This window comes from Thermobia domestica, chromosome 2 (genome assembly GCF_964235325.1).
Source record: "Thermobia domestica chromosome 2, izTheDome1.hap1.1, whole genome shotgun sequence".
Classification (NCBI taxonomy): Eukaryota; Metazoa; Arthropoda; class Insecta; order Zygentoma; family Lepismatidae; genus Thermobia; species Thermobia domestica.
The window spans coordinates 247122075-247139733 of NC_137455.1; the positions used below are offsets into that span (position 1 = coordinate 247122075).

Consider the following 17659-nt stretch of genomic DNA (forward strand, 5'->3'; position numbering starts at 1 on the left):
CCCCTGTATAATAGTAAGTGGTGTCATATACAGACAAGCGAGGAAGAACTGGTACCGCTTTTAAGTTGGTAAGAATCTATTTCAATATCAATATCACATAACAAAAAATAATTAAGGCTCAAACGAAATAGACTCATATCATATGAAAACGGCGAAGTTCCCGCTAAGGTTATCAAGAAACTTTTTTTTTTTTTTAATTCGAGGTGAATTCACCTTTTCTTTATCCTAGACAGATTTCAGTCATTGGACAGCATTCAAAGAAAGCAACGCCATGCTTTATGAAAGTCATTTAATTATGCGGAAAGTTATCCTTGATTAAGATCGGTGAGTTCACCCTTTGTCCAACATTGATTTCACCCCAAATATTATGCACCAGCACCACAGGGAAACCTTTCAAAAATGTCACTTTTCATGACACTTGTGCAATACGCTGGTGAAGTAAACGTCATTTCCGCTTCCTGTTCAGCTAGCTGGTTACAAACAAACCAACTTTGAGCGGGTTATATGAAGATGTTTACATGGTACTCGCCTATGAAAATGATTTGTTTCGTTTTCGGATATAACCATAACAGTTTAAGAGGTACATGTAATGTTCTTTTTTGTTTTGTTTTCCCAAGAATGAAATTAGAAGTATTGTACTATATAACATATTAAAGAGAAACAAAAACAAAGCCACACTGTGCAACAAGCGGTATAATGATTAATTACTTATTAAGCGAACAGATATATATCTCAATATTTTTGAAGAACGCTTTCTCACCTTGCATATTCTGCCAGAAAGAAATCAAAATACACATATTTTTACCAAAGCTCCCTTGATCTATCTTTTTTTTTTTTTGGGGGGGGTGACACTTTTAGGCTAATTTCACTGTTTAATATATATTAATACTCAGAACATTGTAAAAATCGTTTCTCAGTAAACTGATAATTGAATCACACGTTTAAAGGCATACTATAGGACAGTGCCTACCCCAGCATTGAGTGTGATACTCGCCTGCCTCCGCTCTTTCCGATCCCAACCAGCGTAAGTTTGATAACAATTTTACCCTTGTGGTCACGTACCGGTATAAGTGTAAAAATTTGAAACTCTTGGTTCAATTGAGATTTGCAGGCAATGGATGATTTTAAAATTGGTAAATCGGAGTTACACATATATGTAAGACAACCATATTTAAGTAAGTACAAGTTAACCTAACCGTACCTTACCGCATATGAATGTTGGTAAGAGTATAGTACAGGCAATATAATAAAGTTTAAACCGGACTTGTCAATTTGTCTCATCCCGTTTGACACAAAATATAATTGCTCCATACTATCGATCTACGCTAAGTACGCATGAAAAATATGGGATTTTTTTTTTTTAATTTATGTGTAAAATTTGTCTAATCTACGAAAATACTTCTGTGCAAGAAAATTATTTATGTAGAGGTAGAACATAGAAACAGCGTTAAAAATGTGCCATGGTTACTAAGAAATTGAAATGCAAATCCACTTGTAGTGACTACTAGCCCTGGCTAGTGTACGCTTTTCGTACCTGTCTTTCTTTCACGCATACCCAACTTCACTGATCCGCCTGCTCCCTACAGATGCATCCTTACATACGCTCGAGCCTCAAGCTGCCCTTAATCATCATAGATGTAGTGTTACGTAAAGTGACCATCTAGTGTAAGTTGGTACGTGTTCTCCTTATGAATTTTAATACATGTATATGCTGGCATGTCACAAATCTGTACGCCGTTTGCGGTAGACGCAAAGAAAATAATTCAGATAACATTAGGACATTATATAGGATAGTTAGAGAGTTATACCTTTTAAATTATTTAATTATTTCTGGTGACGCATTTCAACTTTACCAGTGCCAAGCAAAGAATGGACACCCGCTAACAAAAGAATGAAGAATAAACTAGAAATTATTTCCACGAAGATGCTAAGTTTCTGAAATTATGTATTTGTAATTGTATGCTTTAAAATGCATTGGTTATTCTAGCGCTGTACTCATTCGTTCCGAATATCTGATCACTAATTTTATAAAAATCAAGTTTCTTCCACATTAAACATTTTCACTGAAGCTAAACAAACTATATGACAGAAGTATATAGCATAACAATTTTCAATAATTTTAATTAAACTCAATTTAACATTATTATTATTAAGGGGCACTCATGTAAATGCTTAGAATTCTCACTCACTTGTTGTCCAGCAAGTTATTGGCGATTGAAGGAATTAAGATGTAATTTTGTTTCATATTATGATAAATATAGCCGCCTTATACGTAAAAGTAAATATATTCACTGCAATTCGTAAAAATGTATCCTTTTTTCATAATTTTAAGTTCGTCTTTCACAAGACTCACAGCTGCCACATACAACGCCATTGAAACTGCCTTAGCAACCACCTTAGCAACAGATTGTTTGTAACCAATATGGCTGCGCCCAGTAAAATTCACAGCAGACGACTTCAGCAGCGTATATATATATTGAATTTCGGAGAAGCATTTATCGCATATTTCAGCAATCTGAACTTCATGATGAGAAAATCCGGTACTAATCACTGGCGCCCTTGAGTTCAAGTGGTCAGAGTTTAGAATTATCTGATCTAGTGCTGATATACTGGTTGGAGTTACCCTAATAGGTTTATTTATTAAATGTTTTAAATTAAACGTACCCAATAATGTTTTATCTTTACATTAATATCTTTCAAAAAATCCATATTTAGATCTCCTAATACTACTGGGCTGTATTTAGTACAACTATAATGTGAGAGTATTACATCTAAGTTACGTACAAAAATTTCAATTTCACTATCCGGTGTTATATATATATAAAGATTATTACAACTTTTTCCACTGGGAGCTCCAAAATACAACATTCAAAATTTTGTTCATCGTTTATATGTTTAAACTTAGTGCATTCTTTAAATTTTACACTATGTTTTACAAAAATGCTTGGACTAGCCCTTGTTTTCTTTTCTCGACAGAAACTAGTTGCTAGCTTGAGGTTTGGTAAATTTATAGTTGCTATATTGTTTTGTGAGCACCAATGTTCGGTTATACAAATAATATCTACATCTTTAAGAATTTCCGTCAACAAAATTTCCATCGTTGTTTCCCAATGGAAAACCCTTGTACATTTTGATGAAAGATACGTAAGCCTACTTGCTGTGTTAAATTTACCCTTGAACTAAAAAAGAAGTGCCCTCATCCACATTCTTCTTGCTTTGAGTTACTTCCCAAGCAAGCAACGCTGCTTGAGACCTTGATTTATTACTCATATCACTGTTAATTACATCACAAATTTCATTACTTAACAATTATTTTTCCCTTTTATTTAAATGCAAACCACGCCTTGTGAACATTTCTCTACCAAATTTATTTACATCTACCATTTTCATATTTCTGAAGTGTTTACACAAAGATTGCAGCTTTACGTTAGTATATATATATAATACTCCTTTTCCCCGATCTTGAAACAATTCCAAGAGATAGGGATAAAGCTTAAAACACAAAAAATATATATTATATTTTACGAATTCGTTTTGCAAACTTAGAACCCCTGTGACAATCCTTGATTTTCGGGAAAATACTATTTTACCTACTGAAATTATGTACCTACTGAATACTATTTTACCTACAATTGATGAAAGTTATTATTTTACAGGAAGAAACAAGACACTGAGGAGATTTCATTACATATTTGTTACATTAATATGTCAATTATTTCAGCTTGTAATCCTATAGGATCACACATCGGTAACGCTGATGAACTGTATAACAACAAAACTACTGCTACTGCTATTACTTCTGTTATTTGTACAAAAGTATTCCTTAATTCCAAACAAACTTAGTAATTATTTTTTCTCCTTTCTTCCTGCATTTTAACTATCCTGTTAATGTTCTACATTCTCTATTACTGTATGTTTTGCCTTGTTAGAAAACGAAAGGGTAGTGAACGGAAAATTTGAATTGGCCATTTTACTTTGAGGCATAACTTCCGCAATTACAATTCAAACCAACATCTACGGTAGAACACCATTGGCGTAACTAACTGCTTACAAAGCACATGGAAACAAAACAGCCTCTAGCGCAATATATTGATGCTTTATCATCACATAAACTTCAATGGTCGAGGGGAAGAAAGGGGACCACGAAATGCTCAAAATGCGTCCCACACGTGCAATTCCCATTGTTTAATTTTATCTCCACTATTTATCTCCATGTGGAACTGCATCTCGTTTTAGGGCTGAATTCACACATTCACAAAAGTGATCTACATATAGCAATTCATGTATGGGCACGTACAAAACAAAGTGCTCTCTTCGATTGATGTTTCTTACATACATAGATGCTTACACACACCATACATCTAAACCGTTAGTATAATGAGTAATGGCACATTCCATTTGTCAACATAAGTTATTCTATTGATACATAGGTCTATTGAATAATTTCACTGTTCTTTTATCATCTAACGAAACACTAACTCAAACGTTATAGTACTGTGCTTAATATTTTCGCAGTATTCTCACTTCCATCAGGTAAAGTAACAGTCCGGTAGTCGAAAACTGATACTCTTATTCTGTGTTAAGACTGTGTCAACTAAAGACAATAAGATTATATATATATATATATATATATATATATATATATATATATATATATATATATATATATATATATATATATATATATATATATAACGAAAAAACGAATAAACTGGACAATTAGAGAATCGAATTCCCAAAGGAAGGAGGAGGAATCTACTACTCAAGTACCAGCGACACTACCAGTTTACCTGTTTTTACTTATTTACCTAATTCCAATTAACCAGATCACTGCTGCCAATCTATATATTAAAATGCTAGGTATTTATGTTTGCGGTCAAGAAAAGTTAATATGTTTGTGGACAATCCTTTTGACAATGAGATCAAGGAAACCACAATTGCTTTAAACGTGCCTTTTCGTAGATCGATTCCAAATTTTGTGTAGATTTACCAGTTCTCATTCAAATTAAAATAAATAAATAAATAACCTGTCTTTATTTTCCTATTTCACATTTTAGGCGTCGTTTTGGCCCTATTAATTTAATATTGGCACTAGATTGATACCCTTGTGAAAGGCAACCAGTAGAGGAGCTACCTATAGCGGGTTGATGGACATCTCAGGCGCTGTGCTTTAATCTTACTGATAAAACATTCAGTATTGCAAGCTGGCAACTTCGACGGCTTCTGGAACCAAAATGCGAGGTACTCGGATATGGAATTATAAAAAAAATACTTAAATTTAGTATCATCTATCACTTATCAAAGTTTGCCGCAAACTCATCCCAACAATCTACGTATTAAAATACTAAATGTAAATGTTTGTCTATAGCAATTCACTCGCTTTGAGAGTCTTCTTGTCCTTTACTTGTGTCCGTAGAGGGACTTGCACAGACATAGTGAGAAGTGAGAAGGAGATTCGTGGTCATATAGAACGGTGCGGTGTGTAAATAGCACAGGTTCAGCTAGTTTATTACCTATTCTCAAAACTAAAGAAGACAATAAGAATTACAAAATTCAGTCACTATACTTTCGAGAATTCTTTTGGAAATACACTAGAAAATTCTGTAGCTATTTTCGGATGGATATTTTACTCTGTTTCAAATAAACAATCATCAAACATTTTAAACGGTTTGTCTTTACACGCATTATTTGGTACAGCAAACTTTATTATTATTACTTGTTCCTCCCCAAGCCTTCAGCTAGTCTTCAAATTACATGCATGCTAGCGACTTTTCTTACGAGTCAAATAGGAAGCAGCGCAGCTAGCAAGAAGTATTAGTCTGATTGTGGAGAGTGACTAATAGATTTAGACGTCATGCTTTTATAAAAGTATTATTATTATTATCATTATTTTATTATCATTATTTAATAGTGGCATTTCTCCTATCCTGTACCATCCAGTTCTGGTTATGTAAAATAAATAATTGGCTTTTGTCCATAATCATATAAATTAACTTTGTATCCGATATGAAAAGTAATGAGAAATGTTCCAGAATATTCAGTTGGAAATAACTAGTTGAAGCATTGTCTATTATTCTTACAAATACAGTATAAACGCGAAACAATTTTTATTCTCGATATACCTCTAGAACAGATAATTCACAGACTTACGATATTTTAGTACCAAATAAATACACTTACCATTTAATTGTTTCAAATCTGATCTCTCTGTCCGAAGAGGCTTCCTGTAGATAAGTGGATCGGTTCCAGAAAAGTCTGCTACTGTGGCAGTGTATAGTTCACCGTCTGAAAAAGGGTGATATTCGTTGTAATACAATATTGAATAATCTCGGCAATTATTAAGATAAATAAATCTTACTAGTCTAGATTAAGCCTAGATCTAACTTATCTAACTTAAATATGTAAGTTATACTAAGTATTAACATAAAAATAACATAAGAATATCATAAGATGAGGTGATTTTGAGTTTAACGTCCCGTTCAGCAGCGAGGCTACATGAGATGTGGACCTACTGATTAACGTGGAATCCGAACCACATGAGCTCCCGCCGGAAATCGAACCCAGGTCTCCCACGCCAAAGGCGCGTATACTAACCGCTTAGCCACGAAGGAACTCTAAGAATAACGTAAAAATCCTTGACATGCAATTAGCTGAACTGTCACTTTTACATTAACAAGAACGTTTCTCTTTCAAACAGTGCAGTGAAGTTTACTTTAGCCAAGCTTATCTTAAAACGTTCAATAGAAATAATAAAAGATTTCGATTATTTTTGTAAGGTTGAGTCGATGGATTCGCATCAATCACATTTTATAAAATAAGGAAAGGAAAGAAAGACATCGTGACATAATTTGACTCAAGGTTTAAGATTCATTATTAACAGACTCGAATTAAGCAATAATACACAAATCTCGAAGTCAATTATCACTTTGTTTCATAGTACCGTTACGCAGATGATTCGGCATAAATCTCCAGCAACTGTGTTCTGGAATCAAACTAAAACAGCAGTATCCTTATTCCAAAATTATGTCTTACGTTATAGTTAAAAGCATATGAGATTATAAATATAATGAAATCTTTATAGCAATAGATATTATAAATGGCATACTATCCTCCTCTCCAATCAATTGGTATCCCCTTCCAATATCTGTACCGCAGCTCTTTCAATGGCACCGCCCTTTTCATGGAGCCAGTCCATTCCTGTTTTCAATAATGGATACCTCCATAATACTGATGAACTTTTTAATTCCAACAAAATACTATAGATATTGATGTAGAAAATGACAGCAAAGCTTAACCAGCATCATATTATGGTTTCGATTATTTGTGGTATCGTGTGAGTATTAAAAAAATATATTAAACATAATAAACTATTGATAATAAAAAATGATCGCTTATTGAACATAAGTATGCCTTTCTGCAACCATACATTCAAATTTGGCCTTTCCTACACTTGGTGTAATGTCCGTTTGAAGTGGCTACTGTCACTCATCTTCTGTAGGTAAGTTATCAATTGCTTTCAAGTTTTTCTAGAGAATTGTAATCCTCCCCTCATATATGATTAAAATAATACGAACTTTAGCTTTTGAGGCAATTAAAGAACTAGTGGGTGGACCACGGCAATAGCCTTGATTGTACACATTGAAATACTTTTGTAGATAAATAATTTTCCGATATCTAAAGTTAAGCGTGAAACTGTATCATTTTCTCTCTTAAATCTCCCTATAAGCCAAACAAGAAATTGGGATTTTCTTCCTCCAAACAAACTTCACTCATAACACACCAGGGGCGGATCCAGAGGGGGGCGATCGGGGCGATCGCCCCCCCCCACAAGAGGAAACTTTCTTATTTTATATATAAATAAACCCATCCATAACAAGTTTGGAGCTCTTAAAAGTAGCAGTATTACCGCCGACCGCCCCCCCCAGAAGTCCGTCCTGGATCCGCCCCTGTAACACACAATGCAATGCAGGCGCGCTTTCCCCGTACACCGGTGTGGTTGAAATGACAACGATTTTGCAGCGCCAATTGTGTCTCTAGTCGTTTTAGTAACTCTTTTTTTTTTTTTTTTAATAATAATTTCTTAAATTAGGAAGCACAGAGGCCCAATGATAGAGCGTCAACAATGTGATCAGGTGCGAGGATTTCGGTATTAATTCCTGGCTATTAATGTCTGTTGGTATTCTCGAAGTTCTCCAGTTTCGTCTCACATTATCTCCATCAATTCACCCATTCATTCACTTTCATTAACCATCCGTCTTCTTTAACTTGAAGGGTTAATCGTCGGACGATAAATGAAAGATTTAATTTCAAATTCTCAGAAGTGCAGTTCAGTATTCTCTCACCTCATATATAAAGATCGTTCATTCATGCCGTTTGTTATGAGTAAAAATGAGAAAGTTAAATTCCGACTTTGTCTTCTTACAACAATATGTAGCCAAGAGACTGCTATCGACTTCACCGTATGTCACCACTGAAATAAGAAGTTATGTGAACCAGAACTGAGAAAAGCTCTGGTTGGTTGTCCTTACCACAGCCTTTGTATTTATGGGACTATCTGTACGGAAGAACGGAAAGGGTTTTTATTCGCGGATTTCTCGTGGTGAGGTTTAAACCTAGAAAAATAGCTCCATTTTATTCTCAGAGGGTAAAAAAAAATCTTTGGTTGGTTATTGGATATCATAAGGATCTTCAAGGAAGGAAATCACCTTCTTGTGACCGAAACTGACCATTTCGAGAGTTATCCATCTATTTCACCAATTCTAGCAACTGATGTGGAAACAAAGGGAGTGGGAGGAAGAAAATGTATAAGGGAAAAGAAGAAACTCAATTGCTACGGCTTGGCTTTGTTATGTTTCGTGAGCTACGCGATCCTTTCTTGCTCCATTTCCGGGAGAATGGAGATTGCAGGAAGGGAAACAAACTATCCTATTTCTTGCTGTCCCACTACCTTCATGAAATCTCAAATTCACGCCTATATAACTTTAGGAATGGTTGTTCTTTCTAGATGAGATATTATTTCCTGAATGGTCTTACGATCAAGGGCAAACTACAATATATGCTTCTATTTGATTTCTCGTTGAGCATATATCGATATTCCCCGGTCTCTTGTCATCAGGTTACAAGAGTCCCCTACTTCAATATCCTCCTTAAATTCGGGTCTTGTTTCACCGTTAACTGGACAATAACGTTGTAATTTTTCTCGCTTTAAAGCTGTACAAGTTGATGGGGAGAGATAGACGTGGAAACCTCAGATTACATACGAGTATATATATATACATACATACATACATACATACATATATATATATATATATATATATATATATATATATATATATATATATATATATATATATATATATATATATATATATATATATATAAACAGAAGTAACGTCCTATAACATCTAAAAATAATATATTGATCTATGAAGGAATAAAAAATAGTTTCCATCTCAAAATTTTCTTTGAATTCTACATGGAGAAATGGAAAAATTTTGCATCAAGTGCTATGTTTGTTAAACAATTCGAGTTCAATTATACTGAGCACATATGTAGTTCTTCTCTGTCCGCATGCTAAACACGAAAATGGCAATTTTAAAAATGTATCAAATCGTAATTGGTATTATTCTTCAATAAACTGTACTTCTCTCATATTTATCATCACTCTGGTCGCTTACTACTAAATCAACTATCCGTGGATTAGATCCGTGATATTAACATTGAATTCGTACTCAGCGACCAAGAAAACTTCTACCTACCGGCTTTCAGTTTCATAGCAGTGTTATGCATATTGTCCGCCATCTTGGATCCGCCATTTTGAATTCTACACTTTTGGCATCCGATTCATACACAGCGACGTCGAATATCTCTATATACCTAATTTCAGATCCATTGCTTGTTTTTTTGTAATTTATGTCCGCCATTTTGATCTGTACACATTCGATGTCTGAGTCGTATTCACCTAAGTTTTAAACTTATACCATATATGAGGAATGTATTTCCAAAACATGCTAAATCCAAAAATGTCCGATTTTGAATTGAATATGGAAGAGTATACTATGGAGCCTATTACGTTAAATTTTATAATTATTTTTTTGTCAAAACACATTATTTTCTGTGGTAAATTCTGTTTGAAATATCACTTGCTTTAATGTAAAAAGATATAGTTTTTTGTCCTTTCTGAAGAATTCTACCAAACGGATTTAGCATGTTTTGGAAATGCACTCCTCATATACCAAGTCTCAAAACAATTACAGCACAGCTTTCTACTTGGTCCAAGTTTTTTGGTGTTTCGGAGCGTGCCTTGTTCTGATCTTCAATGGTCGACATGCCCCCTACAGGCCCCATTCAAGCGAGATATTTCACATGTGAGGCGTACCCCGTGTGATCTTTCCAATGATATACAACACATACAGATACCCACGTACAACTTCAAATAATTCCCTTGTAAGTCAATACGCATTGTGTTGTTATTAAAGGACTGTATTTGAATCTTGAGCTAAACTATATTTTTAGAAATCTACATGTCATAATAACAAACAAGTAATCGTAATTCTTGTAGTTAAGTGTATGGATTGTTAGGATTGATGAGAAGCGATCTTCACTCAGATTTCATAAAATATTTTTTTATTATTATTATTATTTTTAAATAACTTTCTAAAAAGTTATACAACGGCACTACACGACAAGGAACCACCAACCACATACATATGAAAGCTCTCAAGGCTCAAACCGTTACTAAATCAAGATGAATATTGAGCATAATTCTTCAATACGTAACTTCCACTTTGTATTGGAAAACCCGCCGACATCTATCAACAGGCTAATAAATCTTCCGCTAGTAAATGGAATACTTTCTCCTATCACGTGTAGGAGGCACGGTGGCTCAGTGGTAAAGCGCTTAGCTCTGCTGGTGGTATCCCTGTTCGGACAACATCGTGTCTGTGGGTTTTCTCGGATTACTCCGCTTCATCCATTTTCTCTTTCCACCAATTATTCCATCATCATTCACTTGCCTTAATCACCGTCTCCCTTAGCTTATTAAAGGGCATAATCGTGGGCTCTTAAACTAAAATATTTCATTTCATTTCTTTTTCCTACTACGCGTATCTCGCAACTAATAATCCACTTCATCCTAACAAATTGCATTTTACCTTATTATAATTTAGTCACTGAAACCGCAGAACAGTATAATCTTTATCTAACTTTTACTGCAAGTTAATTCGTTTGTAATTTGATTTATACTAATGACTTTTTAAAAAAATAAAAATAAAATGTGATCACTTGGCAATTTAATGATTTTTATTGCTTAAAATCAACTGACTTAAATCTTGCTTTAAGCCAAATCACCCCAGATAGCTGGTTCAAACTTGCTTTTCGTACTCTAAACTCTTACTCGCATTACTTCTCACTTCACATACTTATGTCCTGCGAAAGTCCGTATCATATTCTCCATGCGTGTGACGTACTTCGAACAATATTCTAAACTACGTACTTCGAACAAAATGTAGATATTCAATGTACAGAACACATCTACTTATAGGGAATTAAAAAAAGAGAACAGAGAAAACATATGAAAGTATTTTATGAACGGACTGTCTCGTCTACAAGAAAAAAAAAAAAAAAAGCACCATTATATTAAATGTCATGTTGCAAAGAGTGGCAATTTACTTCGCAACTTATACGGACTGTTTTTGCCTCAAGTTTTATGTGAATTTTAAGTTTTATGAGTGACCCTGTTTTTCACTCATAAAATATGTTTCAAATTAATTAGGACTTTTAGTCATATATGGTACAAATCTGAGTTTGAAACTGAACCAAAACGAAGAAAAACTTGATAAATCGTACGTACAGTAGTCACGTACGGATTGACAATGCATCTAATCTACGTGCTCTATCCCAGCTACGGATGATTAAAAAAAAAAAAAAAAAAAAAAAAGACAGGCTTTTTTGGGACGCAGGTCCTCCATAACAAGTCATTTTTTTACTTAAAAAGAAACGGAAATTTCGACTTTTTATATTTCTTATTACATCACAAATAAATTTTCGAAAAACAACCCAATCATACGGTAGAAGTCATTTGTCTTGGAAAACTCGAGAAGAGATGGTTTATTTTTAGGGATGAGTTTGCTTTCGTGCGCTTTCCCAAAAAATACTTTGGCGATTTTGTTCATATTTCATTAATAACCTAACAATATGGCATAACTCATTTGTCCTGAAAAAAAAGTACGAAGGATAGTTTATTCTTAGGGGTGAATTTTAGGATGATTTCCTTAAAAACGACTCAGGCGATTTTGTTCATGCTTCACAAATAAATATTTCATTAATAACATGACAATATGGTGTAACTCAGTTGTTCTGAAAAAATGTACAAGGTAGTTTATTCTTGGAGATGAGTTTCCCAAAAATGACTTATGGGATTTTCTTCATATTTCATAAATAAATATTTCATTAGTGACCTGACAATATGGCATAGCTCATTTGAGCCGAAAAAATCTACGACAGGTTGTTTATTCTTGGGGGTGAGTTTTTTGGACGATTTTCTCAATAACGAGTCATACATTCTGCTCATATTTCATATAAAATAGTATATATTATTATTCATTAATAACTATAATATTGTATAAATTGGAGAGAGAAAGTTTAGTGCGGTGGTCCTACCTTTTTTTTATTTTTCCTTTAGAATACAGTAGTTAGTTGCTTTTTCGTGTTGAAGTAGGAGGGGAAAGGCGGAACGTACTGCTACGTCTTCATCCAAGTTGAATTGTTTAAAAAAAATCCCAACCAAAAACTCATTGGGTAATAAAGCAAATTATTACACGATCCACCAGAACCGCAATAACTAATACTGGGGATTAAACCCGTGTTCTTAATGAATATATATAGAATTAAGTTAAAGGACCATTCTTCTCGCACCTTAAATAAAATTTGAACTTGGTTGTGACGGAGTTAAATAGACTCGCTGCTGACGTCCCATTAAGCCCTAACCAATCAATCAATCAATTGAACTTGGTGAAGTTATTCCCATACATTGACACAAAAGACACCTAAAGAGTTTTTTAACAATTTTTCATACTGTAATGTACTAAAATGCATCAAATAGGACGTCTCACTTATCTATTATATTCCCTGCATTTGTCCATGAGCATTCTAAATGTGTACGAGGAGAAAATACATCTGTTAGGAAGTTTTTTAAATGGTTTTCAGCTGTAATAACGTACTCTTCTCAGGGTACGATTTTTGGAAATTAGCAATAATGAAAGTATATTTTTATTCTAGTTTTAGAAAGCCTAAAATACTTTATCCACACACGAAAAATAAATGTTACTACAATACCTCTTCAAAAAAAAAAAAAAAAAAAAAAAAAAAAGTTACATCTTCCAGTTACAAATTTGTTTCCAAAACTTCAAGTTGAAACTAACTGTAATCTTAAAAGTATTTTTTCTCACTCTCTCTTCGCCTTTTCCCAATGTTTTTATTACTTTTCTGCTCCTCTTTCTTAAAGAAAGAACAAAAAACTAAAAGAAAAATGCATTTGCTCACCAGTGAACCAGAAAAAAACATTCCCCTTACATTACTCCTATCTTCCACTTTTGTTACTCTATCTTCCATTTCACTTTTTCTCTTAGTTTCTTCTCTTCGCTGGAAAGAATCCCGTCTCCGCATTTGTAACCTTCCGCATAACATAGATGTCAGCCAGAACTATTTTTCGCTCCTTTCATTTTTCGCTACTCCTTTGTTTGAAGAAGGCAAGACAGACAGGAATCGTCCAAGTTAATGGGACGCGTTGATAGTGGCAATTTCTGGAAACAAACACCAGGCTCTGACTCTTAAAATTATTTCCGGATCGTCCTTCCTTTTCTCTTTTTATTTTATTTTTTGTTTTTCGAAAAGATTGAAAGAAGACATCATTCATTGTCACAAAAAACAAATAACAAAATGTTTTCTGAAAAACTAAGTACCTATTGTAACTTAAAAAAGAACAGTCATGAGAGAAATCAGGTTTAAGTCGGTGGATAATGATGGCATCCGTATGGCTCAATAATATTTCAATATACTGTATATCATATAGTCTCAATATATATCAGTATAGTCTGCCGTTCTATGTAGCTTCCTTCCATATAATCTCTCCACCTTCTTTCCCTCCAAAGTTGGTTCTTGTATGCTTTTCCTCCCTAACTTTATGCAAAATTCACTTTCTTTACAATAGAAAACACACACTGACAAGATTGGCGTCGCCAGAATTTTTTCCAGCGAGAGGCAAAGTCAGATCATTTCAATTTCGAACCACTTCTATGTATTTACTATTTAGGCTATTAAGGGGACTAAATCACGTAATTTCAAACTTGATTATCATTGTATATACGTACGTGATGTATGTACGTTCGAGAAGAATCAAACTTATTTCTTACAAGCTAATAATTTTGTGACATTAAATAAGCACAATATATTAAATTCTCAATACTCTTATCCAATCTGAAATGGAAATCAGTATTTTATTATAAGAACACAAACATATATCTTCTTTAATCTTTTACGTACTTTCTTCTTTACTTTCCTCCTCCACTGTTTTAAATGCTAACTGAAGACGGTAAGGTTGGAAAACGTCATGCAGAAGTCTCCTTCCTGGCGTTTAGTAATCCATGAAAACAGTGAGCATCACCTTTTTCGACTGAAAACGACTTGGTTACTTCGGTCTTAGTTCATTGGATGCTCGCCACTGATAAACCGCTGTTTTGTTTAGAGCATCATCGTCTAAACACTTTTCCAGCATTTACATGGTCTTTGGACTATTGAACCCGTTTTTAACGCAAAATTTAATATACACTCATTATAGCAAAATTAACTCCATTGCAAAGATCGAAACGTACCCAAATAGATGTACTCAACACTGCGTCACTTACAGAAAGGGCAAAGTAAGATGTTTAAATTGGGAAGGAATATCGCTGACAGTTATGGCAACCTACAGAAAAAGAAAAGATCAAATCAGGTGACTGACACCACCACACGGTGATGATTCCGGAAATTTTTTGATCAAGGTAGTATAACTTGTTCTGAGTATAAATGTGAAAATGAGAGCTAAGAGGTGAAGAAAAATATAGGGTCTTTCTTTGATCTGGTGGTATGTCATCACATCTATGCCTGGGTCAGTATTGCGTTTCCGTGCTAAAGTGTCTTGAATTTCGACTGTGGTGAGCATGTAAGGGGATGGGTAGCTGAAAGTGAGTATGATGTATTTGGTTAAAGCTGGGGTCATTGAAAATTAACTTTATAGGCTGGATGAGCTTTCGGCTGTTTAATAGATAGTAAAGGAGTAAAAAATTGTTTATAAATAATCCACAAAAGCGTCCGCTTTATCCTTTTTGGTATGAAGAACCTCGTCATGATAAATTAGAGCGTTAACCTCCGGTGCTTGGGATCCCTGGTTCGATCCCAGCTCGCGCTGTGTGGACTTTGTGGTGGACAAACACCGTGCTCGTGGGTTTTTCGGGGTTCTCCCGTTTCCTCCCACTTTCTTCATTCCACCATTTCATTCATTTCTCATCATCACCGTCTCCTTTAGCCTAACCGGCATAACCATGGGACGTAAAACTAAAGATTTCATTTCATTTTTTCGTCATGATAAATTAGTGGATATGGTGTATTTGTCTTTTTACCTGTCAGGGTGTTGAATCTTTTCTAAAATTTCGTGAGATGTGTAATGTCTGAAAGTTTATTGCCACACGTGTCTATCCAGCGGAGTTATTTATATGTTCGTGTGTAATATCGAAATTCTTTATGTAGCCTCAAGGATTCGACATTGTCAGTACTTTGCTAACCTCGATAAAGTTCTCTGGAACGACGAATAAGTGGAGGAGGAGTGGAGGAATCTGAGGAAAGAAATATTTGACTTACTTGTTAGAGGTGTAGCAATTAGCGGATGCATGAATAGCAGTGTGATAATGTCAAGAGAATGATATAAACTTTCTTCTGTATTGGGTGCTTCTAAGTTTTCCAAGTTTGTGGGCACAAGAAATGTAACGTGTTTCCCTGTCTACTTTATCAAATCGTGTGACTTGACGTTGTAGAATAGAATTAGAAAGGTTTAAGAATCGGTTGGTGATAGAAAACTTAATTGGAAGGTGATCACTGCCCATTGGATCAAGAGCATGTACTGTACATCGAACAACGAAATTATGCGGAACTGTGACTATATCTGGAGTAGTGTTAGAGATATGTCGAGTTGGTTTGAGTAGTTACAGAATAGTACCTGCCGTATGGGTGGTGCTAAACTCCTGGAAATGGCGTTTTTGGCGGTCAAACGGCTGTGAAAATTGATGTGAGCCATGATTTATTTATTTATTTTATTTATTTATTGAACAATTTCCCAGATACAGCATAACTTTGCCATTTTACACAGGGACATGCTAACAAAAGAAAGAAAAAGAAACAAGACAACAATAACAACAACATAGAAAAAAAAGGAGTGTAAAAGTAAAACTATTCCGTCAAAGCTCGTTTAATTGCTCTTTCAAACACTGGGTAGCTCGAAAAAATGTCCACATCAGTTGTTACTTGATTATAACTGTTTGGTATTCTATAAAAAAGAGACCTCTGTATAACAAATATTTGAAAATTATTAGAAATGTATTGGAAAAAATTCATAAGGAAGCTCATGACCAGGGCGAATGTAGATTGTTGCAAGAATTACATAAAGGTTGGAAAAATAGAGTGTAACAATCAAGTTTTCAGACGAAAGTGCGATAGGGTAGGCTTCAAGGGAAACGAACAGCTACTTCACTATTTGCTTTACGGGCTGGTATGGTACCGTCATAGCGAAGTACATGATAGAAGCTTTGCTAGAGGATATAGCGGTAAGATGAGTTCCATTTAATAAGAAGCCGTGAATTGTTTCCTCGTTCGAACAAAGTCCGATGTTCCTCCAAAAGAAGTTGTCCAATGTTCCTGTAAAGAACTGATATTCACAAACAATAAACTAATAATAGAATCCATGCCTGAAAACTCAATATTGATCAGTTGTAAGGTTAGTGTTGATAATAGAGTGAAAATACACATTGTGATCAAAATAAGTTACTTGGAAGTTAACATTGAGGATTCGTTTGGCTGCCAGTTCAATCTGTTGGAAGACGTATTACCATTGAAAGGAAATGAAAGGTAGCGTATTTTGAAATGTCGTGGTTAAGAAAGAAAAAAATTGATTGCATTAAATTGTCTGAAAAACAGATTTGCGTAGTCATTGTATTGTCTGTAACCCATAACGGCACAACCAGTTCTGGTTTGTTTGGTTCAGGACAGGAATGTGCTTTGAACTTGTAACTAAGTGTGGGATGAGCATCTTCACAGGTACTACACGTTAGTGGATTGTTGAGGTTTGGGCAGGTTTTTGTGCTGTGGAGTTGAAGGCAGTATCCGCATTTCACAGGATTACGGCATTCCGCTGTGCTATGCGAGTTATAAATTTGGCATTTCTCGCAACGTAATGGAAGGGGAGCTGGAGTGTGCCTCATGGTTCCACTCTATGGCGTTTTCTGTAAATGAAAGCTCCATTGCAAAGTAAATCATCAATAGTCTCTTGGCAGTTAGTCAAACCCCGGACCATGTAAGTTGCGCTACGTACGCTTTTGATGCGTAAATACTTGACAATGGAGTATCCTTC

General features: G+C 34.7%; 1 protein-coding gene across 1 annotated transcript in view; it reads right to left on the reverse strand.

The window, feature by feature from the left end:
• Positions 1-17659, reverse strand: part of LOC145678427 (semaphorin-1A-like) — a gene marked incomplete in the record, with an annotated part of 854086 nt that overhangs the window by 179627 nt on the left and 656800 nt on the right. The window contains 1 exon segment of the mRNA XM_081748545.1: positions 6181-6285. Within this exon segment, the coding sequence (XP_081604671.1) occupies positions 6181-6285 (105 nt within the window).